The sequence below is a fragment of the Alligator sinensis genome, unplaced genomic scaffold, assembly GCF_000455745.1.
Source record: "Alligator sinensis unplaced genomic scaffold, ASM45574v1 scaffold5_1, whole genome shotgun sequence".
In the NCBI taxonomy this organism is placed as follows: domain Eukaryota; kingdom Metazoa; phylum Chordata; order Crocodylia; family Alligatoridae; genus Alligator; species Alligator sinensis.
In genome coordinates, this window is record NW_005842213.1 from 1,837,003 (window position 1) to 1,860,594 (window position 23,592).

At 47.1% G+C, this 23,592-nt stretch overlaps 1 protein-coding gene across 1 annotated transcript in view; it reads right to left on the minus strand.

The window, feature by feature from the left end:
• Positions 1-12,799: 12,799 nt before the first annotated feature.
• Positions 12,800-23,592, minus strand: part of CTSD (cathepsin D) — a 38,067-nt gene continuing 27,274 nt past the window's right edge. The window contains exons 5-9 of the mRNA XM_006026892.3: positions 21,897-22,096; positions 20,023-20,145; positions 18,503-18,647; positions 16,364-16,462; positions 12,800-15,875 (exon numbers count right to left, since the gene is read on the minus strand). Of these exons, the coding sequence (XP_006026954.1) occupies positions 15,714-15,875; positions 16,364-16,462; positions 18,503-18,647; positions 20,023-20,145; positions 21,897-22,096 (729 nt within the window). The 3' untranslated portion in view covers positions 12,800-15,713. The remainder of the gene's footprint in view (positions 15,876-16,363; positions 16,463-18,502; positions 18,648-20,022; positions 20,146-21,896; positions 22,097-23,592) is intronic.

The following is a 23,592-nucleotide window of genomic DNA, read 5'->3' on the forward strand; positions in this document are numbered from 1 at the left end:
TTTGAGTGTCTCTCAGAGCTGCTTTAATTACAGCCCTCCCACCCCCACCCTGAGCATGTAAAAACGCTCTAACCATGAGATTTCTTGCATCTTCAGTTGAAGCCCACATCGTCACTCTTGGTGATAGGTAGTGGACTCAGAGATTGTGGGCTGATTTCCAGTATCACAGTTGGTGGGGAGACCACACCAGCAAGTCATGGTAGTAACTCCAGCTTTCTCTGAAGCAAGAGAAGACCCTGGGCCCAGATAAATGAGTGTCCTAACCTGTTTGGTTCAGAGGACAGGAGCTGCATTTTGTGACTTTGGGTAGAGAAAAGAAAAGGGAAACAGGTAAAAATGATGAGACACTCGTGTTCAAATATTAAGTGAAAATAGATGGTGAGACATGAAGATAAGCAGAAAAAGACTGGGTTGGGAGAGGTCACGAGTACAGCATTTTCAAAGGAAAGGGACACCTCTCCAAATGCTTTAAGTCTGTTAATAAAAGTGATTGGGACAGCAGGAGGAAGACTTCCTTCCCCACTGTAGCTCCTTTGAGGTAAGGCTGTTTCTGTGTTGCCACCACATTGGTTTAACTCAGCTGGTACAGAGCTGTGCTGGATAAAAAATGGGGAACCAGTCTGTTGATTTAACTCAGGGATATATTAATGGGCAACACAGGTACGCGCTGATGCATATCTGTTTCTGCCAAAATGAATATTATGCTATTGTTGTGTGTACACAAGATGCAAGTCCTTCACAAGAGACTAATAAGGAAACTGAGGTATCTAAGATGAGAGGTAAAATCCCCCTGAGACTAGGAGACTGGCTGAGACAGAAAGCAAAGAGTAGATCTGCTGGAAGGTATCAATTTCTGCTGTCAAACAAGCTATCAAACATCTGATCCATAGACAAACCTATGGGTAAGGCCAACAGGTGAGCATCTTTCTTTCCTTCATGCTAGATGGAAGAAGCAATGCAGTCTCTTTTTGTGGTGCAATTGCTGGAAACAAAAAAAAAGTCACTGCCCAAGGCAAGGGGCTCTGCAGCTAAGCCCGTTTGGAAACTATGCTGATTTGCAAATGTAGAGCCTACAAGATGGTTTGGTACGTTCTGTGTGCGTCTAACATGCAGAAAAGAGAGCTGAGAGAGAAAACCAGCAAGCAGAGAGAGAGAAGCCATTATTTACAAGTGCCTGAGAAGAAGCAGAGACATTAAAGTTCTTGGAGCATAGAAGTGACTAGAGGGACAGACATTGAAACAGTGAGGGAGGAAACTGCCTGCTTTTCCTTGTTCCTACTGGGTTCGAGGAAATAGGACTTTGTGTATGTTCATTGGAAACAAGTGAGATTGCATCAAACAACGACCTGACTCATGCCATCCATTTTCTCTCTTAATGGAAACAAACTGCAAGGCCCCAAATATTAGTTAACTGCTCTGGGCAATAGAAAAATAGAGTCAATTTTCAGCACAGTGAAAAATTACCAGCAGAGACCCTATGAGGTTCCATATAAAGAACTGCGTCTTTAAATACAGTCATTAACGATCTGGAAAACGAGGTAAACAATGAAGTGGCAAAGCATGCAGATGAGACACAAGTATTTAGATTAGTCCAGCCCAAAGAAGCCTGTGGGGGACTTCAGAGAAACCTACCAAAGCTAAGTGAATGAGTAGAAGACTATGGTTGCCAATTGCTGCAGTGTAATGCAGAATGGCAGGGATCATTTAAACTACTCAGACAAAGGGCTGGGCTCTAAATTAATTTTAAATCTGGACTTATACCTGGGGGTAACTGTAGATGGTTTAAGCAAAACCTCTACTCAATGTGCAGCAGTGCTGATAAAAAACAAAGCTGTATAAGGATGTATGGGGAATATACTGGAATGCAGGACTGAAAATGTTACGCTCAAAGGTAATACTGACTTGCGTTAGGGGAACCGGAGATCCAAAGGCAATCACAACTCTCCTTACATCCAGAAGGTGTGCCAAATAGTTTCTTTTAGGCTCAAGAAAAGGAGGAATCGGGCCCCTGTACATAGTCAAAACCAATATAATAAATAGGCCACGTGGTAAGAGGTCTGAGGCATGGCATCTTCCTAGGTGGTGAACAAGGGGTAGGAGACTGGTCACTGTTGGAGGCCATGCCAGGAGAAGGAGCTGTGAGTGTGAACCTGAAAGAGCAGATGGACAGGGCATCCTGGGCACCAATCGCACTGGCATGGGAAACTTGGGGATTTATGAGCAAGGAAACTGCCTGCTCTTTGGTTTTACTGTGTTCAAGCAAACAGAGATTTGAGTATGTTCACTATAAAAAGACAAGGTTATGCCAAGAAAACCTCCAATTCCGGATATAATTGATTTCTCCTCATAACAAAGAAAAACCCTTCAAAACCCCAGCTGCAAAGTGCTGAGGGCAAAGAGGCAACAAGATCACAGTGCCGTTATGTCCATCAGTGGGATGCCCTCTGATCCTGCTATCTAATGCTGAGGCTGGGCTCCCTCCCCCATACAGCGAGTCTGATGTGTTGCTAAAGATAACAGAGGAGAGTTTATTCCTGTGAGAAACCCAGAGAGAGAAAGCCTCAGTGCTGATCTCTGTGAGAAAGGGATGGGAAAGAGATAGCCTCTCATTGATGCACAGCCACAACCACCTCCTTGTTCCTAACTAGCCAGCCTCAGCAATTTGTGCCTCTGAGCTTCCTAGCAGCGTCACCCCGGGCTGTGATTTTATTGGAGCCTGTGAGCCTGGGCATGGCTGTCTCGTGTGCTGTGTTCATACAGACCTGAGGCAGGGAGATCCTCAAGCTGATAGAGCGGTAACACCCTGACTTACTCTGGCTTGGCCCAGTGAGATAGTAGGTTTGTTACTGGGTACATAGAGCTTATCTCAGCTTGACAGACTGGCCCACACTGGAAAGGGAAAATGAACTGCTGGACTCCACAGGGGCTGTACAGGGCTTCAAGAAGCAACACGCTGTAGGAGACCAGGAGCTCAAAGACAGCTTCCGTCCCCTCTTTGAACTCATCCCCACCCTGCTGACAAGGCCTGGTCTCTCCTGGTCCCTTTGGCTGAGTACTTGCAGGGGGAGTGGATCCAGATTTCCCAAAGAGTGGTGAGGGAGCAGCACCCTACATTGCAGGGTTAGCTGCACCTCTCCTGCTCCCTGCCTCCCCACCCTCCTTTCTCCCTGTTCCCCTGCAGTAGCCTCCAAGGACTTTGTCAAATGCCTAAAGCAGATGAAAATCCTCACTCCCTTCCCCTTCATGCTCAAAGGCACATGCTCTGCCCTCCCCTTCCCTTGCTCCATCCCTTGTGGCTACTGTTTTCCCTGCTGTCCAGGGGAAACTCCAGAGCTGCTTCTGCCTGCTGCCTCTGGGCTGAGCAGAAGGGGGCACTCAGCTAGGGAGAAGGGCTGGACAGCAGCTGTAGGGATGGGTGTGGGGGGGTCTTCCTCCACATGCCTGTTATCAGGGGACCAGGCAGGGAGGGGAAAACTACTTTCCCACCACACTATTGCTGCTGCTCCTGTCCCCAGGTGAGCACCCTCCCCATAAAGCCCCACTGGGTGGGGCAAAAGGGCTTCCCTCATCCCTGGGACCAGGAGGAAAGCATCAATGGCCAGCAGAGAAGGGAGGACGGGGGGAAGGGGCATGCCTATGAGCACCAAAGGGAAGGGAATGGGGTTTTCACCTGCTTCAGGGACTTAGAAAAGACCCCAGAGACTCCTGCAGTGCACTTCAATCCAAAAGGAGTGCAGCTGCACCACTGCACCCTCCCTGGATTTGCCCCTGGGGGAGACAGTCTCCTTGGCCTCGATGTCAACACCACAGCAGTCCCCACCAGCAAGGAGAAGTCTTTGCAAAGGGGAATCCCTGGTTGGTCCCTTTAGCTCTGCTGGGCAGCTGAGAAACCAGGTGGAGCCGGAGTGCACAAAGCGCAGGGGCGGGCAAAATGCGGCCCGGGGGCCAGATGTGGCCTGCCAGGCCGTTCTATCCGGCCCGCGGGGTCCCTAAAAACATTTAGAAAATTAATATTTATCTGTCCCTGGCTGCCTATCATGCGGCCCCCAATGGCTTGCCAAAACTCAGTAAATGGCCCTCTGCCCAAAATAATTGCCCGCCCTTGACATAGGGGGAACACGAGGGAGCCTCCTAGGTGGCTATTTGAATGACCTTACCTTCTGCCTTTGGCGAGGCGAGTAGTGCAGGTCAGCTGAGATTCTGTCCAGGCTTTAGTAGTCAATTTGAGCCTCCTGATTTGGTAAAGGTAGATTTTTAGGAGTGCATGATGGTAGGTTATAAGCTGTGGCCATACATAATAACAATGTGAAGGAACGTTCACTTGGATCTAGAGAAGGAGCCTCAGAAGTGAAGGGTGACACTGCCACACCAGAGCCAACGATTGTAGAATGTAAGGTTGTAAGGTTGGTGGCAGAACATAAGGCTGTAATTACACCTGAGAAGGGTGAGGAAACCATCAAAAGCTGTGTGAGAAATGCCTGACTCACAGGAGCCCTGAGGGGCAGTCTCTTCTTCCACTTTCACTACAGACACCATTCCCTTCTTTGACTCTTTCAGAATTATGCCTCTGTAATGATCTCGTGATCTTGTTACAACCTGAATGCCTGCAGTTTGCAAGAGTCCCTAAAGGGCCTTTGTGCCAGAGGATACTTGAAACACCACAGGCTCTTGGGAACCATGGGCCCAGGTGCCAACACCACCGACTCAGCCCTTCGTCCTCCCAGCGAATTCAATAGGCCAGATAAGCAGGTGAGCTGTGCTCTGGAAAGCAGAGAATAGGCACAGAATGGTGGCCTATGCCTGTCCCTTTTCCCTGCAAAGTTTTGAGATGATGTGCCACTCTACTTTTTCTGGTCCTTTTGCATTGTCAGAGTGCTATAAAAGAGTCTTAACACACCTGAAAATTGGTTGAGTGTGTCCCATGGGATTTGTTATGTACACATAGGGCTTTTGGCTGTTACCCTCAAAACCAAGACCCTGCCTGCTCTCCCTAGGTACAGTGACACTGAAAAAGAATACTTGCTAGTCTCTGATTCCATGACCAAAAAAGTCAGCCCTTTCAGTACTGTGCATCAGCTGGCTGTTATTGTGGTACCCCAGAGATGGCTGCATTTCAGTAATGCTACATGTGGGATAAATGGGGCTTGATTTGCAGCCTGTTAAATCAGTGGGAATCTTCCCATTACACTTGTGGTTGCTAGATTAGGCTCAGAATTTGCAAAGCATTGTAGGATCTTTTCTTAATTATCGTTAATAATGCTTTTGGACAGCAACAATTCTAAATTATAAATGGGCATATTATCAAGGTCACCTGACTACTGAATCTAATATCAGAAACAAGAGTATTTCTGAGCATTAGGAATCATGAGTCAAGCCCTCTAACATTAGATATCATTAAATATCATGAGACATCATTAAATATAATGAGACTTTTAAATGTATATATATTTAGAAGTCTCATGATTTGTATATGTCCTTTTAATACATGCACATGCACACACACACACACACACACATAGATATATAGAGAGATATATCTATATATCTGTGTGTGTGTGTGTGTAAAGCACACTAGAGTCCTGGTCCAGGGCTGGGAAGCCAGGCTGAAACCAAAATGCAAACAAACCAACATTGCAGCTTTCATTTTAAAAAAAGAAAAAAACTTTTAGTCCTGATTGTGGAAAAAACCTTGGATATGTAATTCCTAATGCCTCAGCCACCAGGAGGCAAATTAAACACACACACAGATATATAGATAGATATATATCTAGATATCTATGTGGTGTGTGTGTGTGTGTGTCTTTTTAATTTGCCTCCTGGTGGCTGAGGCATTAGGAATTACATATCCAAGGTTTTTTCCACAATCAGGACTGAATTTTTTTTTCTTTTTTAAAATGAAAGCTGCAATGTTGGTTTGTTTGCATTTTGGTTTCAGCCTGGCTTCCCAGCCCTGGACCAGGACTCTAGTGTGCTTTACAAACTTAGAATGAGAAGATGGTCCTTGTCACTAAGAGATTCTGCTGAAATCCCTTTTTATAGAGGAGAGCTTTAGAATTACCACATGTCTGAGACACACACTGTGTATAAAGTCCTGTCTCAAAAATCTTGGCTAGAACCAGGTTAGCAACCTTGGGAGACTTCCACAGGCCTGCTTTCCTCACCTTTTTGTGCGGAGGAGGCACAGCAGTGAGCAGCTGGTTCCCCTTTCCTATCCCGGTACTTTGAGATTCTCTATAACAGTTTCTGAGCCTGCTGCATCATAATATGGTTTCAAAGCTTGGAAAGGCAAGTTCCCCCACTCCTCCCACGTTTTTTTCTCTCTCGTCCTCTAGCTGTTAGGCTGCTTTCCACTTCCTTTCTCCTCCCAAAGGAATCTAAAATAATATAATATAAAATAATCTAAAATAAATACATCAAAGCGGAGAAAGAAAAGAGAAACCCAACAACCTCAAAAAAAAAGTGCTTAGTCATTCAGAATAAAATTATTTCCAAAGGCAACCAATTGTCTTGTAGGGGCTGTACCAACTATCTGAGCATCTTGATTTCATGAACAAGAGGCCAGATTTTCCATTTACTTACACATTTTTGGATTGGTATAACAGCATGGACCCAAGTTGATTCATTACCTAATAAGCATTTGGCAGCTAATTGACTTGCAGGAGGGTAAGTGAGAGGAGAAAAAGGGCACAAGAAGAGGACGCTTGGTACTCACATCACATGTCTGCTGTTCTGTCCATGTTGCCATGATAATATTTATCATTGTTTTAGTGGAAAATTTCCTAAAGAGTCAGCCACCAAAGATGGCAAGTGGATCAAGTTCTGCAGAAAGAAAATGGGGGGGAAGGGGAAGGGAAACCAAGGCTAATGTTTAACACTACATCAACACACGTAATGAAACAGTGCGGTGAAGTAGGATCTGGGCTGTGAGGGTCTCAGGCCTTGTGGAGGGGGGAGAACATTTACCCAGGTGTCCACAACAATGACACTAGGTGCAGACTAGCTGTGAGTCATATCCTATGGGTACAGTCTGATGGATTTCAGCTTATTTAGCTATGGCCACCTGAGTAGTCAGGCCTCCCAGTGGCGGCTGCAGGATCTTCAAGGTCAACTCTAAGCAGTCCAAGACTCTATTAACTAAAACTTTGCATTGGTGTTGTGTGATGTTGACTTGCAACAATACAAGTTGCATGCAGAGCTTGATGTATAAGCACAGCATGGCATCTGCAGGGCAAGAACACATATGGGGAACATCCCAAAGGTTTGGGAAAGCCCAAACTTTTGCCGGGTCAGAGGGAAGGAGAACTAGACCATACAACCTACAACCTACGTACACTGTCTCCTAAGCCCATTCTCCCTTTTACCTATGTCATCTTCTAGGAGCAGTCTTGCCAATCAGCTTTGGTGTAAGTGGTGAACTACTGGCAGACTATCTGACCTCTTCCAATTAGACGTCAGGTCTGTTCCCTTCTCCCACTATACTGTGAGCCATCCCCTCAGGTCTTCTCCTTCCTGTTATTTTAATGGCCGAATTTTCTGAAGTAATTGTGGGTGCTCAAGACCTCTGAAGATCCACTCTTTCAGCAACACTGCCCCTCTCCCACATCCAGCCATGGCCCTCATATCTGCCCGGGCTCCCACCTTTCAGCCTTTTCTGGTTCCCCTGAGAGGAACTGAGCTGGGGAAAGCTGCCACCTTCCTATGGTGAAACCATTCAGGCAAAGGGGACAGGCCGTGGAAAAGTTACTGCTTCCAGCAACAGCAACACTTCCTAGTGGGGAGATGAAAGGACACGTGTGGGTACAAAACCCTCCTCAGTTCCAGCTGCCTAGAAAACAGCGTGGTCTGCAGACATATGGGAAAAAGTCAGTGGCCAAGAGGCAGAAAGCCCTAGCCCAGGGGTTGGCAATATTTTTGGGCTGAGTGTCAAAAACATCCCAACTTCAACTTGTAAGATGTTGGCATGTGAGGGGAAAGCTGCAAAGGGCCCAATCCTTGTTGTGGAAGTGCAGCCCTGGCCCCTTCCCAATGTCTGCCTTGAGGCACATTTGCCAAGCAAAATGCCTTTGTGTGCCATGCTCTGGCACCTGTGCCAGGGGTTGCTGACCCCTGCCCTAGTCTGTGTTCACTGGATCACACTGGGGCAAAGATATGCTGGGAAGGCAAAGAGCAGGGAGGACTCAGAGGACATGTGCTGCCTGAGCAAATTGCTGTTTACCACTCTTTTTTTAAATTATTATTGTTTATATCGCAGTAGCGCTCCCCTAGCCCTCATCCTGGACAGGACCCCATTGTGCTGGGCACTGCACGCACAACAAAACGAGAGTCCTTGCCCACAAAGATCTGACAATCCCTTTTGTATTCCAGGGGCTCCAACTGCTGGCCAGTCCAATTTTCAAACCCAAAGGTTACTCACTGTAGCATTAGCACCACCAGCAGAGCTGGCCTTAGGGGATAGTGACATGGGCAACCACCCAGGGTGCTACACACACACACACACACACACACACACACACACGTGCGCGCGCGTGCACGTGTAAGCAGCCTGCGCTTACAGCAGTGCTCTCCCCTCGACTCCACCCCGGCTGATCTGCCCCAGGCAGGAGGAGCAGTGCCCAGCTCAGCCTTCCCTCTGCCTCCAGCCACTGCCCACCTGCCTGATGCAGTATTGCCAACCCCACCGTGTCAAAAACCATGAGACAAACTCTTAAAAATCAAGAGATTTGGAGTGTAAATCATGAAATGCTATTTTTGAAGTGTGTGCGCATGGCTCCCAGGGCAAAGGCAGGAGGGTGCAGAGCCCCAGCCTGCAGCAGGCACCCTGCCTCTGCCCTGCGCACGAATCCAGGGGGGCACATGTTTGCTATTTCCCCCCTGACCCTGGGGCCCCATTCATCCCAGCCCCTGCCCCATGCCCTTCCTCCCCATGGGAGCCTCAGTCTGTCCCCATCCCTCCCCCAGCTTGGCACTCTCTACATGCTCCAGAAGAAAAAATCCTGAGATTTGATCTCTCTATCAGGAGACCATGAATCAGAGTTTATTTGACTTGGAAATTGGGAGTCTCATGATTTTTCATGAGAGTTGACATTACTGCTGATGCACCATGCTGCTCTGCCTCCCTGCCACACTTGTCCCTGTGCCTCTGCCTGCAGCAGTGCCACTGACTTGGGGGCTGGGGTCAGGACAGAGTGCCAAAATACAAGTGTGCCCAGGGCACCATTTTCCCCAGGCCTGGCTCTGAGCACCAGTGATGACTGAAGAACACTCAGTAATTTATTTTCCACCTTCTTTATGGAGGATTGTTTATTTTGTTGGGTCTCTCTCTCCTTGGACACTGTTTGGGCTCAGACCCTGCCATTAGATCTGTGGACAGGTCCAGGTATCAGGGCTTACACCATTTGTGCTGGGCTTCAGGCAGTTTCCCCACTCACCACAGGGAGTCCTGAAACTTGGTTCTCATTCAGCCACACTATAATGCCTCAGTTGCAAACACTGCAGGGAACATCTGAATCCAGACAAGAAATGATTTCTGGAAGCAATGAGGCATGTTTAACATCACTGCTCCCTTACTAACTTCTTTTTGCACCCCTTCTTCCCTCCACCCTGGAGTCTATTTTAGGCCCCAGTTCTCTGCCATCTGCATGGGTCTGTGTCAGGAACTCTTCCCTCGGAGTTAGTATAACAAAGTCTTTAAGGCAGGAAGCATTCTCTCATTTATATTAATAAGCATTTGGCAATCGATTGCATTTTTTTTTCTCTTGGGGTATGAAGAAACAGCAGACGGAGGGTTGGGATTTTGGTGGATCTTTGCAGCCAGTCTTTTTGTATTGTTATCTGTTTTAATAAGGGCAAGGAGGATTATGTGGGTAAGCACTGAACTGGGACTAAAGAGATAAAAACTCCATTTCTTGCTCCATCCCAGACTCCTTGTTTGTCCTTGGGCAACTCATTTAATTCTCTGTATTCTCAGTTCCTCATGTGTCAAAGGAAACAATACTGCATTGCTTTGTCTGTTCTGCCCATGTATTTTTAACATTCTTTAAGTTTTACTCTGTATTTGTACAGGACCTAATGCAAAGAAGCTTTACCCTTGTTTAAGGGTAAATACCACCCCATTACCAGCAGCGATAATACTAAGGTGCACAGAGAATAGGGTGGCTTTTCCAGGCAATTGAATAAATAAATAAATAAATGTTGTTCTTCTCCACCAAGCCTTTCAACTCTATAAATTGGGGACTTTGCTAACAGACTCACAGAAAGACTTTGGGATGTGTACCCTGTAGTACACCTCTGATACAAGATCCCAGGTTTCTAACCCTGGCTCACTCTTGAACCAATGTAGGACTGGTTTATGCCATACTTCTAGCACAAAATAGTTTCAAAGCCACCAGATATTGGAAGATTAGCCTGCTGTAAGCGCGTGATCCAGTGGGTAGAGCCAATATGATGTCACCCTCTTTTAGAGGGCAAGAGATTACAAGTGGCTGAGCGATTCCTAGTGGAAGCCAGTACAGGTGAGCTGATATTATGCTGACCTAACCCTCAGGGGATCAGGGTTCTGGTTCCTGGCTCTGCCATTAGCCTGACAAGTCATCCTGGTTTTTTCAACTGTAAAATGTGGGTAACGATACTGACTACCTTCAGCAACTGCACTATGGAGCCCCTGGCATGCTGTTAGAACAATCCTCACATAGATTAGGCTATGGCAGACAGACATGTCAAAGTTACAGCTTGCAGAGCACATCCAGCTTCTGGAGCCCGCTCATCTGGCCTGCAGCACTGCCTTTGGGTCTTGGGTGAGTGTGCTGTATGCAGTATGTGCTGGCCTTGGGCCTGTGTGGCAAGCAGAGACTATGTGGTATGGGCTGCACACGGTGCAGAGGCTGTACACAGCACACAGGGCCAGCCTTGAGTGAGCACTGCATGTGGCATCCACTCTGGAGCAGCCCTGCTTGCTGGATCCAGGACCAGTCCATGGGCCTGAGCCGGATCCAGCACATGGTGCCTGTGCCAAAACAGCCCTACCTGCAGCAAGTGCCCCAGACTGGCCCTGTGTGCTACATGCAGATGGGTCCCAAACCCCTGCACACTGGATGAGTTTGACACCCCCCAGGATCTAGCCAGCTTTGCAGATGCACTACAGTAAAGCTTGCAGTGGGGCTAGAGCTCATATTGGGCCAAGTTGTGCTAGGCTGGCACTACAAAGCTGTCATATTTTTGGACCAAAACGCAAAACAAGACAATAACTCCCTGCCTGCTTCTAACCCCAACAGCTGAGAAGTAGGCCTATGGAAAGCCACATGCTTTGGTCTGCCCCAGATTGTAGACAGCCTGAACCCTTAGGTCTGACAGATGTGAAGAGTCCTATTCAGGGGAGTGCTAACTTGGATTCCCACTTGTGACATGAAAGATACCAACACTATTAACTCTCTCACAACTGAGCAAACTGAGGTAGAGACAGGAGAACATCGGGAATGCTCTGCATAACCTGCTTTTGTTCACCTAAGTGCCATATGGTGTTGCCTTGTACCTGTTTCCCACTCCAAACCTCTGAACTGAAAGGCCAGAGGGAAGAAAAGAATCAAGGACACTTAAGCCCCATCACAGAGGAGCCACCCTGAGAGAGCCTAGTGGGACACAAAACCTGCAAAGAGAGGAAGCAGAGTCTGAGAAGCCTCTAAGGCTGTATTTTGCCTAGTCTAGGTATTGGCCTCTTCCTTGATGCCTGAAGGAACATCCACTGAACTTGTGAGAATTTCCTTTTTAATTCCATCCCCAAGTGACTGACTAAAGTACACTGTATCCCCTCTCCATCCTGCTACAGAATCTCCCACTGCAACTAACTGAGGCATAGGTGCATTTATTTCTGCTGGAGGTGAGGGGGGCTAAGATGATGGCCCCCCTAACAGCACGACCAGAACAGAGCAGTCCTCATGGGGGGTGGATGCAGGCTATCCATTGTGGGCTCAGGGCTTCTCACCCTTCCACCCTCCCCCAGGGAGCCATGCGCCAGCTGAGGGGCCCCGGTCCACCTGCAGCAGCGGGAGCAGTGGCGCAGAGTTGTGCACCCCACTGCTGCTAGGTGGCGTGGCTGGCACAGGGCTTCCACAGAGAAGGCAGCAGAGCAGAGAGCTCCAAGCATCCCACATCCGCCCCACACACAAGTCTGGAGGGCATATGCCCCTCCCATGGCCCACTCCCTGGGATTACATACAGCAGCAGGGAGATGCCCCCCTCCCCCCGGCCCTTGGATGAGCTGCCCACCGCTGTCCCACTCCCCACCCCAGCCCTGGGCCCCATGCACCACCCTGGCTGGGCAGCACCCCCAAGCCCAACCCCTGCCCACTCCTCCCTCCACCATAGACTTACCTGCAGGCAGCTGGAAAAGCTACTCTCCACCAGTGCCTGGGGCTGTATTCCTGGCCATGTGCATGTGTGCACATCTCGTTCCCCACAGCCCCTTGCAGGTTGAAACTGCCAGCTTGCAAGGAGAAACCTAATGTTTCCCTGCATTTTTCCACGGTGAACAGAAAACCTGGATCCCTGCATGATACTGGGAATCTGGGACAAATGCTGTCCCGGAGTCATGCAGCCCAGGACTGGGACTTGATGTTCCCATTTCAGGACTGTCCCTCCCAATTAGGGACAGGTGGTCACCCTATTCTCTTCCCAAGGGGGGCCAGCACCTTTGGACCCCCATGTACTTGGCACCTATGGATTGAGGTAACATGTGTATGCACACACACATATGCATACTTCCTTATCAACCCAAAGCCTAAGACGACAAATCTCTCTCTCAAGGTAAGGGAGAAAAAAATAACATTTTTATTTCAACTTTCCATGAGACAATAATTCTGACAGCAAGTTTAATAGCCCCAAAATTAAAGTCACACAGCATTTAAAGTTCACTTTGAAAAAGCAGGCAAGACAATGGCAGAGGGGCAGGGGGAGGAAGAGGCTCACACAGTGGTTCCCTGGTCTTTGCATTGCAAATACATTATGTCAAATAAAATGCTCCCCCAGCTTGGCCAAAGACAGATGTCTTTTAGAACTTTACCATGCGTCAGAGTCTTCCCCAAGATTTCAATGCTCTCCATGTCTAAGGATAGACAATAGCCCAATCTTATCACCTCTGAGTTACTAGAGGGTGTACATTGTAAGTCATACATCTTACCATGGGGTAAGTTAAATCCTGAATAAATTCTAAACTAGCAGTCAATTCTCTTGGTGGATTTTCCCACCCTAAGCCCAATTAATGGGAACCTGCAACCAAAAAAAAAACCAAAAAAAAAACTGCTTTGTTTCAATTGCCGTAGCAGATGAAGTCTTCAGCAGAAACAGGAATCAGCAGAACTAATAAGTTCTGGGCCCTTGATCAATTTGAAAATGGGGCTCTCCGGGGAGCACATGAATATCTGTATTCGATGCGTTTTTTAGTGACCTCCTCTTGCCCTTCAGCTGTAACAGATGCCTTTAGGCTTCTAATCCAGGGCTGCAGTTAAGGATAAGCAGGAAGAAGGAAGCTCTGGGAGCAGCACATGGATTACTCCTGGGGCTTTAGATTACACCTGCAGTCACAGCTGCTTTGGCTAGGCCTCTCCCTGTGGGTGAGGAATAGTAGTGATCCTACCTGTCAAATACAACCTATCAGAGCCCAAGTCCAACCCTCTTAGCAAACTCAGAGCTTGGATAAAGGGCCAGAAAAGGGTGGAACTTAGCACTGAGTGTCAGCTGTGTCCTTGCTTTTTTCTGTCCCTGAACACCAAGCTCCAACTTGGTTCAATCCTGGGAAGACGATGGATCCACTCTCCTTTGACAGGTTCCCACCTACCCAAACCCAACACCTCTAACCTGCTACCTCCTGGGTGAAATCCTGCTCTGAAGTAGTCAATTGGCAAGACTCATGCCAACTTCACTGGAGCTAGAATTTCACCCATTAGGTCTCTCCCAATCCCTGCACCACAATAATTATTATTTACATTGCTTTGCATCCTCAGCAAGTCAAGGATTTGATTCATTATCTCCATGTTCCACCCTTCAGCTCTGACTTTGCTCTTGCTGGCAATGTTTGGGGCCTCACTCCAAACCTAATGATGTCTACTGGATGTCTCTCCATTTGCTCACTAGGCCTTGGAGCATTCTTCCACATACCCTCGTTTAAAACCCATTTTTACCCTACTTCTTGCCACCAACCCCAACTTGCATTTTTTGCTCAGGACTGCGGCTTTGCGTTTGTCTTCTCTTAGTTACAGCCCAACTGTGCACACAGCTTCTGTGTGTACAGGCCCTTGCTCAGTGTGGGTAAGAGAGAGTCTGTGCGCACAACTAAACCCTTAGACTGTAAGCTCTGCAGAGCTGGGAACACACCTCATTCTTTTTGAGAAGCCTGGCATACATTTACAGGACTCTTCAAGGTTTTTCATAAGGAAGCTACAGTACTGAGTAAGGAGTGTACAGCAGAGATAAGTTGGCTTCAAAAAGGTTCAGAGACTGTCTAAGAGAAGCAAGTGGAACGTCAGATGCTTCCCCATGCCTCCGATCTGGAGGCCTTTCAGCTCTCTCATATGACTGCTAATCAATCTAATTTTGATCCATCCAAAAATACTACAAATATAATTTTCAAGAGCAACTACATGGTGTAGAAGTGCCTCCTTTCCCTTTGATTTTCAATGGGATCTAGGCTTAAAAAAAGAAAATAAAGAAAAGAAAAATATTACCCCCCGATGCAGGTCTAGATTAAGCTAGTAAATCCCGATACCTGGGAAAACTTAAAGAGGCAGAAAAATTAACCACACTCAAGACAATTTGGGTCATCTATTTACCCAGACTGGTTTGCTTGACCTCAAGGGTGAACACAGGCCTTTGTAGATACAAGCTTGGTGACCGCTATCAAAAACTTACCACAACCCCCCTTTCTAGTCCTACTTCCTGAAGGTTTCTGCGATCTGGAGCTGCTATTTTCATCACGGCCCAGTTAGGTATGTGAGATACTCCAACAAAGGTGGATACTCACAATTATATGTTCTTATTATGTGCCACCATGGACATGGGAAAGAAGATGAAAGCATTTTTATTTTAAACCTTGACAGAAGGATTTTAGGGGATCTCTCACATAGTCAGCTTATTATGCCCTCCATTGCAGCACGGTAAAATCTCTCACACTACAAAGCACATTAAGAATGTTAAACTAGAACAAGCTTATTGAAAGCCATCAGTGTACCGATTTCTTCCTCATCTATTTTAGATCAACTGTTGAGACAAACTCAGCTCCTCTCCCCGTGATCAGCCCAAGAAGGAACTGAAAGTTTGAGTATGTAAAAAGCAAAAACAAAACAGTGCATGCCAAGATTATATTATCAGCATGGTTTCTCAGCAGGAGGAATGGAATCATTGTGTGGATCTAATAAGCTGTGTCTCTTATTTGTGCAATTAGTGCCTGGAATCAAGAGTGGGAAGCGTTCAGCATTGACAGTTGATGTTAAAAACAAAATGCTGGAAGACTTAACAACAGGGCAGGAGATTACTCTATGCTGAGTCATCAACTAGAGTGGTCTTATTAACAGAGGGCAAACATTAGCTAGCAGGGCACTAATGATTTTTTTTTCCTTTTCATTTTAAATCTATTTCCATTTTCTCATTTGCTTCCTAATCCTGGTAATCGCTCTCTACAGCTCCAATGTTTGAGAGGCTGTGGTAAGGGGAGTTGCGGTGGGTACTCAGTTACACTTGGCAAAGCCAACAGCTTCATTATCACGGTCAAAGACCGTGTAGTAGGGGCCAATGAAGACATCTCCCAGGATCCAGAGTGGGCCTCCAGGAGGTGGGACATCTAGGCCTGAAAATCCACTGAGGCAGATGGTTTGTCCTTGTACAGTAACCTACAGAAAGAGAAAGACATGTTAAAAGAAGACAATCTCCTTTTTCCCTTCAGCTCAAAGGCCCACTCTACAGAGCCAGTTGAAAACCTGAGTCTACAGCAAGAGGGAATTATTGAAAGCAATCATCATTAATATCCATTGCGACAAGGCCTGGCCTTGAGCTATCAAAACCTAATGATAGAGAGATTACGATGGTATAGTGGACTCAAACCATGTATGCATCTATCATATGCTATATCCATGGCTATACTCAGTGGTCTCAGGCTACTGCAACACGCTGGGAGAGCTTTCCACAGCTATTCACAGATCCAGTAGCCTAGAACTGGCATGATCAAGTGAAGTCAGTGCTGCACTGCAGTTAATGGCAAAACTACCATTTGGTTTAGCAGAGCAAGGATCTCACCCATTGCAACATTTTCTTGGGGCCTAGTGAAAATGGATAGCACAGAAAAAAAAAGGGAGGCAGGTGAAGGGTGCTTGGGACTTACTTTGAAGATGTATTGCTCTCCAGTGAGCTGATAGGGCTTTCCTCCCAGCACAAGAGAGACAGAAGGAAGTGTCGGCACCTTCTCACAAGGGATCACATACTGAAAAGGAAATGGCAATAGTACACTGAGGAGCAAAACCTGAGCCACGTAAGGGCTTCTGCCTACTCATGGTGAGGAAAAGGTAGTTCCTCTGGGAGATATCCATGTCTACTTCCACCTCCAGACAACCCCCTTCTGACAGTTTAAAAATGGCAGCCAAAGCCAACTACTGCCCTCTGGTCTTAAGCCAAATCCAAATGAGGTCCTGGGTTGGACAGAGGTGTGGGGAAGGAAGGGTGTCCTTTAATAGATGGGCTCCGCATAGTTTAGTGCAGCAGGGGACACAGATCAAGAGGCAATGTATCCCAATAATGAGGGCACTGGATTTTGAGGTAGAAGCCTGGGTTCCCAGCTTTGCTTCCCACCTACCATGTAATCTTGGGCAAGGCACCTTGTCTCTCTGACCATTTCTCATCAGGCTGTCTAATTAGAAACAAAACAGCCTGAAGAACTCCAAGGCTGGGCATCAGAGGAGGAATTATCTTTCTATAACACGGGGGTGGGGAGCTAGTCTTACTTGAAGCCTTTAAGAGCTACTGGACTATAAGTAAGGATAGAGGCATGAAGTCATAGAAGACTGGAAGCAGAACAGGAGGACAAAACAGGAGACCAAGTCCATTGGTGCTTCATACTGCTTTTCTCAGACGCTGTTTTGGCAATGGGGCTTACAGAGCCCTCTGTTTGAGGAGATTTCTCAAGGTCTTGTGCCAGTTAAACTTATAGATTATCTTTGCATCCAGTAAAGATGGATTTAAGGAGTGGCTACCAAGCTTAGAGACAGCTGCTTTAACTGCTAAAACAAGTTGAACTGCTAAGCATTGTCACTCTTTGCAGTGGGGAGTATCTCTTCCCTTTGCACAGCAGAATTCCAGGCTCTTGAAAAAAAAAAAAAAAAAAAATTTTTTTAAAAAAAAAAAAAAAAAAAAAATTACTTTTAAAAAAATAAAATGAAAACAGACGAAACAAACACCTTTGAGATCAGTCTAATAGCTTAGGTCAACCTCCATTATTAATGAAAGTTTGAGTGGCATAGATGAATCCTGAAGGGGGACAGGTCCAGAGAAATCACTGCAATACATGCCCTGCTGTCCTACAAGAAAGACCTATGGAAGTTAATAAAGCTGAACCCAGCAGTGATCTATAGATCTCTACCAAAGAATGAGATTTTTAAACTTCACTGGAGAATTTTAGAATGGAGATGCAGATGTGATTCTTTATTAGGTTTCATACGATCATTTTTTTTTCTTCTTTTTTTAAGAGAGAACTGCCCACTGGATCCTACCTGACTTTAGTATAGAAGTCCTCTAATATCAGGCTAACTCCCTTCCCTGAGTTTCCAAGGAGGGTACTTGGGATCCAACTATAAAAGGATGTGGGGAGGAAATTTGTCTCCAGTCCACTCCATCACTAGCTGCTTCAGTCTTCGTTTATGTAGGACTAGGGCCATCACAGTTCAGGAGCTACAGTTTCTCCATAGCAACTGGCTCCTCTCACTGAGAAAGAGGTCAGCTTCCAAAGCAGGAGAAAATCTAAGTGCACCAATTGCTGTTTGGAATTGATGAGCTGCTGCCCAGAAGTCTTTATGCAGCACTGCAAGATGTCCAGCTCATGCCTCACTGTGGCAGAGATGCAGTAAGTCTCTGCCCCAAGAGGCTGGCAGTCTAGAGGCAACAGCAGGCAGGATGCAGAACAAATCTAGACTGAGTTTATCCTGGGACTTACATGGGACAGGTGTAAGCTCAGGGGTGATATGCTCAGAGTTGTCTCCCTGCCTATTAGTCAAGAGTTTCTCTCAAGTGCATAGGGACAGGCTTGAGCAAAGGAGGTGAAAGGAGGCTGTTGGCACAAGAAATGGGAAGGTGGGCAGAGGAGAGGAAAAGGTAGAAGAAGGTCTGCAAAACATGGAAGAGAGGCCTGGCATTAATATGTTGAAAGAGGGGGAGAAGCCAGTGCCAAGGTTCAAAGGAGGAGATGATGCCTGGGACCTTGACACCAAGGAAGAAAAGGCAACTCTGAACACCCCTGCCTAAGACTTATTACCTGTCCTTTAATGAGTGGTTTAGCTCCAATGGCCTTCTGCAGTTCCTTCACTTCCTCTGTTGGCCCAGTGATGAGGGAAGTTCCTGTATCCACAATAGCTTCACATCCTTCCTTGCACAGCGTCGGCCCATTGGCAACATTCAACCTATGCACAGAAGATTCCCAGTTCCCAGGCACGCATGCAAGGGTGTGTGGGAGAGAAGGAGACACCTTTGTTCAGCTGGAGTGGAATTTGCACATATAACAATCAGCTACCAGAGACTAAGTTTAAACAGAACTGCATAAAAACCACATGCTAACATGGACTGGGGAAGGCAGAGAAAAACCCCAGAGCGTGAACATTCAGAAGTCCTGATCCAGCACAAAAGCTGAACTCCAAGTGTGCGAGTAGTCCCACCTGACATCAGTGACAGCACTTCTGAGCTGGCAGTTGCACCTGTGCTTTGCTGGGCAAGGACCATGGCTCTGCTTCCCTAGAGTCTGTGCTGGGGGGGTGGCAATAGGTGGGCAAAGCAACGTTTTTTTTGCTTTGTACTCTTGCTGTTTTACATGCTCTCCAGGTAAAGAGCCTAGGGCAAGCATGGAAGGCTGGAGCCTGTCATGCAAAACCTGGTTGTCATGCAAAACCTGGTCATCTCAGTGGGTGGGAGCCAGAAGCCGTGGATGGTGAGGCATTAAGCCGCACATCCTTTGGCATTTTCCCTGCAGATATTTTATTCCCATTTTTACAGGGGGTTTTGTTATAATGTGTATTACCGTGAGAAGCAAAGGGTTAAAGGACTAAATAACATTTCCATCTTGGGAGGAGAGCAAGTACATTAGGTAGGTGATTGGGGGCTGGCTGGGTCTTGGCTCACATTAAATACCCCAGTCCTTTGTGCTCATGTTAAAACCTCTCAGCCAAGTGTTCCAAGTCACTTTGCAAACACTAAATAACCTGGGGATAATTGCACTTAAACTGTGTCCCAGGGAGGAGCAAGGAAGGGAGGTACTGGAGATCCTTGGATAAAAGGCACTCTGTAATTACAGACTGCTATTAAATCCTCACCACATGGCAGAGTTTAGAATAGGACTCAGGGCTTCCTGGCTCACAGCTCAGCCCACTCAATCATGTTCATTTTCTCTGGCTCTCCCCAAACAATGATGAGTGATTACAAGTGTGAGCCCATGCTAAGAGGGCCTGTCAGTCAAGTGCTGAATTTTTTTGGCCTTGTTCTGTCCCTGCATACATGCAGGCAGTTCCGATGCTTCATCCCCACTAGGGGCATCAGTCATCCATACAGCAAACTACTTGGGGAGGCAAGTGAGGCTGCTAGGAGCCAGTTTGGTGGGATTTAGCCTACTTGAAATTAAGATAACAGTACAGTCCATTGTAGAAGGCCAAAGGCTGGACTAGAGATTAGACACATTTCCTCTCTTGGCTAGTCTAGTTCTGCTCTGGGTTATGAGCCTCTGGGACAGGCTCCAGCATTAGGGTGAGTGAGTGTCTATGTAAGCAATCAAAAACAAGAGGAACTCACCGGTCCATGCGAATTTGCCAGTATGCTGAGCGAGTGACATTCACCCAGTTGAAGTCACCACTGTAATACTTGGGGTCAGTGCCCCCCAGCAGCAGCTCCCCTCCAGGCTGAGCTGTTGGGTCCCTGAAAAAGAAATAGAAGGTCTATTCAGTTCAAGGGTGGAGGTGGGAACACACCTTCTCTGACCACCTCCCCCCACACCGCCAGGGAGCACTTCAGACAGGTGCAGGGGATAGTAATGAAAAAGCAGGATGCTAATATGAAAGGTCCACCAGAAGTTAAGGCTTAGGGAAGAAGGTGTGTGGATTTATAAGGTGACTCTAGAGGCTGCCCAAGGGCCAAGGTATTCTGTCACAATTTCATCTGGTCTCAGCCACACACCTTTAATGCTGAGATCCAAATAAAATCCTTACATGCCAGGAGAAGGCAAATGGAAGATAGCTCACTGATCAGTGACAGCCCAAAGCTAACCAACTTGTTTTACCAGTAGCTGCAGGTGTTTTCTTTTTTGTCTGGGTGACTGGAGTGAGGGGGAAGTTAGGAAGAGAGGGTGCAGTGGCCGGAGCAGGATGAGCATCTGTACAGAGCACAGAGCTAAAACCCTCCATTCCACTAATAATGAGGGAATCTCTCTAGGTGGTTGGGGGAAGGGGGAAACAGGAAGGAGAACAGATGCAGCTGACTATGATTATGATATCAGTGCCTGACTCCGTTACAGCCACCAACCCACAGAACTGAATTCTCAAGGTTACTGTAAGACAAGAAGGCTACCGAGCAGATGTGAGGAAGTATGGTGACTGAGGGCATGGGGGAGGTGAGCTGACTTTTTAGCTGCAAGAATTAAAAAGATAGGATGCTTTTCAGCCAGAGGAGTTTGAATCTCTCACAAGTCAGAAGACTTGTTTGGAGTATCAGCACCTCCTCGTGCCATGGTCCCTCTCTTCTCCATGTCCCTTCGCCTGCTTGGAACCTACACACAACCATTATCCACCAAGCAGCTCATAGCCCGGTACACAACACCCCCACTTCCCTCTTTAAAATCAAAACCCAATTCTCTGTTTCCTCATGCTGGTTTGAGAGCAGTGGAATGCCACACACCAATATAAGAAAGCGGAAGGTCAGGCCTTCTGAAAGGCCTAGAAGCGAGACCCATCAAGTACTGCATGTGTATTGCTGGTGTGGACAAATCCAAGAGGAATTCACCAGCTCCCTCTATTTTCAAATACTGGGTTGAGCTTATCCAGTCAGGGCCCAATACTTCATTGCTCCGTGTAGTCACTTACACTTATATAAGGACACAAAGAGCCTCCATTCTGATCGAAGGGCAAAGCAGTAGAGGAATGCAGGGTGAGCCAGTGGGAGAGGAGAGTTCTCTTGGCCAGTGACAACCAGGCCATTTGCTTCAAAGCTCCCCTGGCAGGGTTTGCATTAATTTGTACCGTGTCAGAAACATTGTAGAAATACAATAAAGGGCCAGGTGATAAACTGGTGTAAGATAGCACAGCTCCAGTGACCGAGTCATGCTAGTTTATATCAGATGGGACAAGGACTAGAGAACTTAAATATCAGCCTACTGAAAAAAAGTTAAGGAGAGACTCTAGAGTGGAAGCAAGCTCCCCCCACTTCCTTCAAAGGAGTATAAAGTTCAGAAACAGACCATACCACAGAAATAGGATTTGGGGGCCAAATCGCACAGCACCACCAGCTTGCTACAGCTGCACCCAATTATATTTGCTGGGGACATGGCTCAGAGTTAGAATCTAGCTAGGATTAGGCTGGAGGGAGGCAATAAAAAAGGAGGCCTCCAGTAAATGAAGAGAACTAGAATCTCTTGCCCTCGCAGGCAAACTCTGTACTACCCAAACCCCAGTCACCTGTTCAAGTAGAAGGAAAAGATGTTCTTCTCTATCAGCTGCTGTCTCATGACATTGTCAAAGAAGGGTGTGACTTTTTTCACTGAGATCTTTGGGAATGCCATGCCCAGGATGCCATCAAACTTGGCAGCGATGAACGTTATGCCAGGCTGCTTGACTGCTTCACCAAAGACCTGGTCCTTGACTTTTAAACCACCAAGCTGAGAGAAGGGAGATAAAAATATGCAGTTGAAAAGAGCGTCTCAGGACAGGGATAGGAGAAGCTGCTTTCCTAGAAACAGGAGACCATAAGTCAACAAGTCAGTCCCCATCCCCACCCATTTCTGGTTGAGCAGTTATAGATATTGCACTCCTGATGCATGCTTAGTAGAGCAGCCATGGAGGGATCCCAAGCTAAGAGACCATGATGCAAACACAGGCCATTGTGGATGTGCCTCCTGCCTAGAGTGAGCAAAATAACTGGTTCCTTGCAGCTCTCAAGCCAGAAATGCTCACATTACCTTCCTTGGGTCATATGTTCTGCTGCAACTGCTTCCCAGCACCCCCTGTCCCATCTCCTCCATGTGCAGGATGAGACTTCCCAGCTCATTGTTACCCAGCACCTCTATGACACTGCCTGAGAAGCCCACTGCCCCCTCCCAATCCCTGCTCCTGTGGAGAGCCTCCCACCTTCATTCCCCTCTGTCTCTGCTCTTTGCGTGTCCAACCACATGGTTGGAATTCACCCTCCTTACTGTTTCCCAGTCCCTGCTCTCTCCACCCTGCCATTAGCCAGCTGGTTTCCAAGTCCTATAGCCTATAGTAGGTCAGCCTGCCCTGTGCTTATTCTCCCTGTTACTACCTGATAGTCACTACCTGTTTGCCTTTACCACCTCACTGCTCCCTACCCAGCCTCCTCTGGCTTCTTGTTATTACTGCATTGCATTCAAGCTCCTGATCTCTAGCCACAAGGCCCTCCAGTCTTGTCCATATCTACAATTGCACCTTTTTACTCTCTCTCTCAAGCTTCAGTGCTTGCATCATGCTGCTCCTACATCTCAAATAGCCTCTCCTCCTTCAAGACTCCCAATCCCTCATCCCTTGGTCTACTACTTCTCATCACTGCAACTTCCCTTCTCAACTGTTGGCCTCTGTGGCATGTTTGTCCACTTTGTGCTGTAAGGCCATCACGGCAAGGTACCTTTCTCATTTAACCTTATGGACCCAACTACATCCTTTGAGATCAGAGATAGCAAACATTCCCAGCTGAGAAGATGCTCCCCCTCAGCTAAGCAGCCATGAAAGAAGCTGGAATGGAAGTGCTATTTTGGGGTAGCAGGAATGGCAAACTGCCAGTCAGGCGGATGTGAATTTAAGGTTAGATATTTTGTGCCAGGCACCTGGGCTGGCACACATTTGTAATAGGAAAGCTGAAGTCTTTTGCTTTCCTATGGTGTTCGTATCCAACTCACAAACCAGGGGAGCCCCTCTGAAACTCCCCTGCCAGCTTTCACCCAATGGGGAGATGGCTTTGGGGTTCACTTTAGCAGTTCCTAAGGTCTTAAAAGCAAATCACAGGTGCCTTTACTAATGAGACTGGGATGCTTTCAGCATCCCAATTGTTCCTCAGCAGTCCACCTCCAAACAGCAGCATCACAGCGAGAAGTCCCACCCTGGAATGAAGAGCTCAGTTCCTTTAGTTGACTTGAAAAAAAAT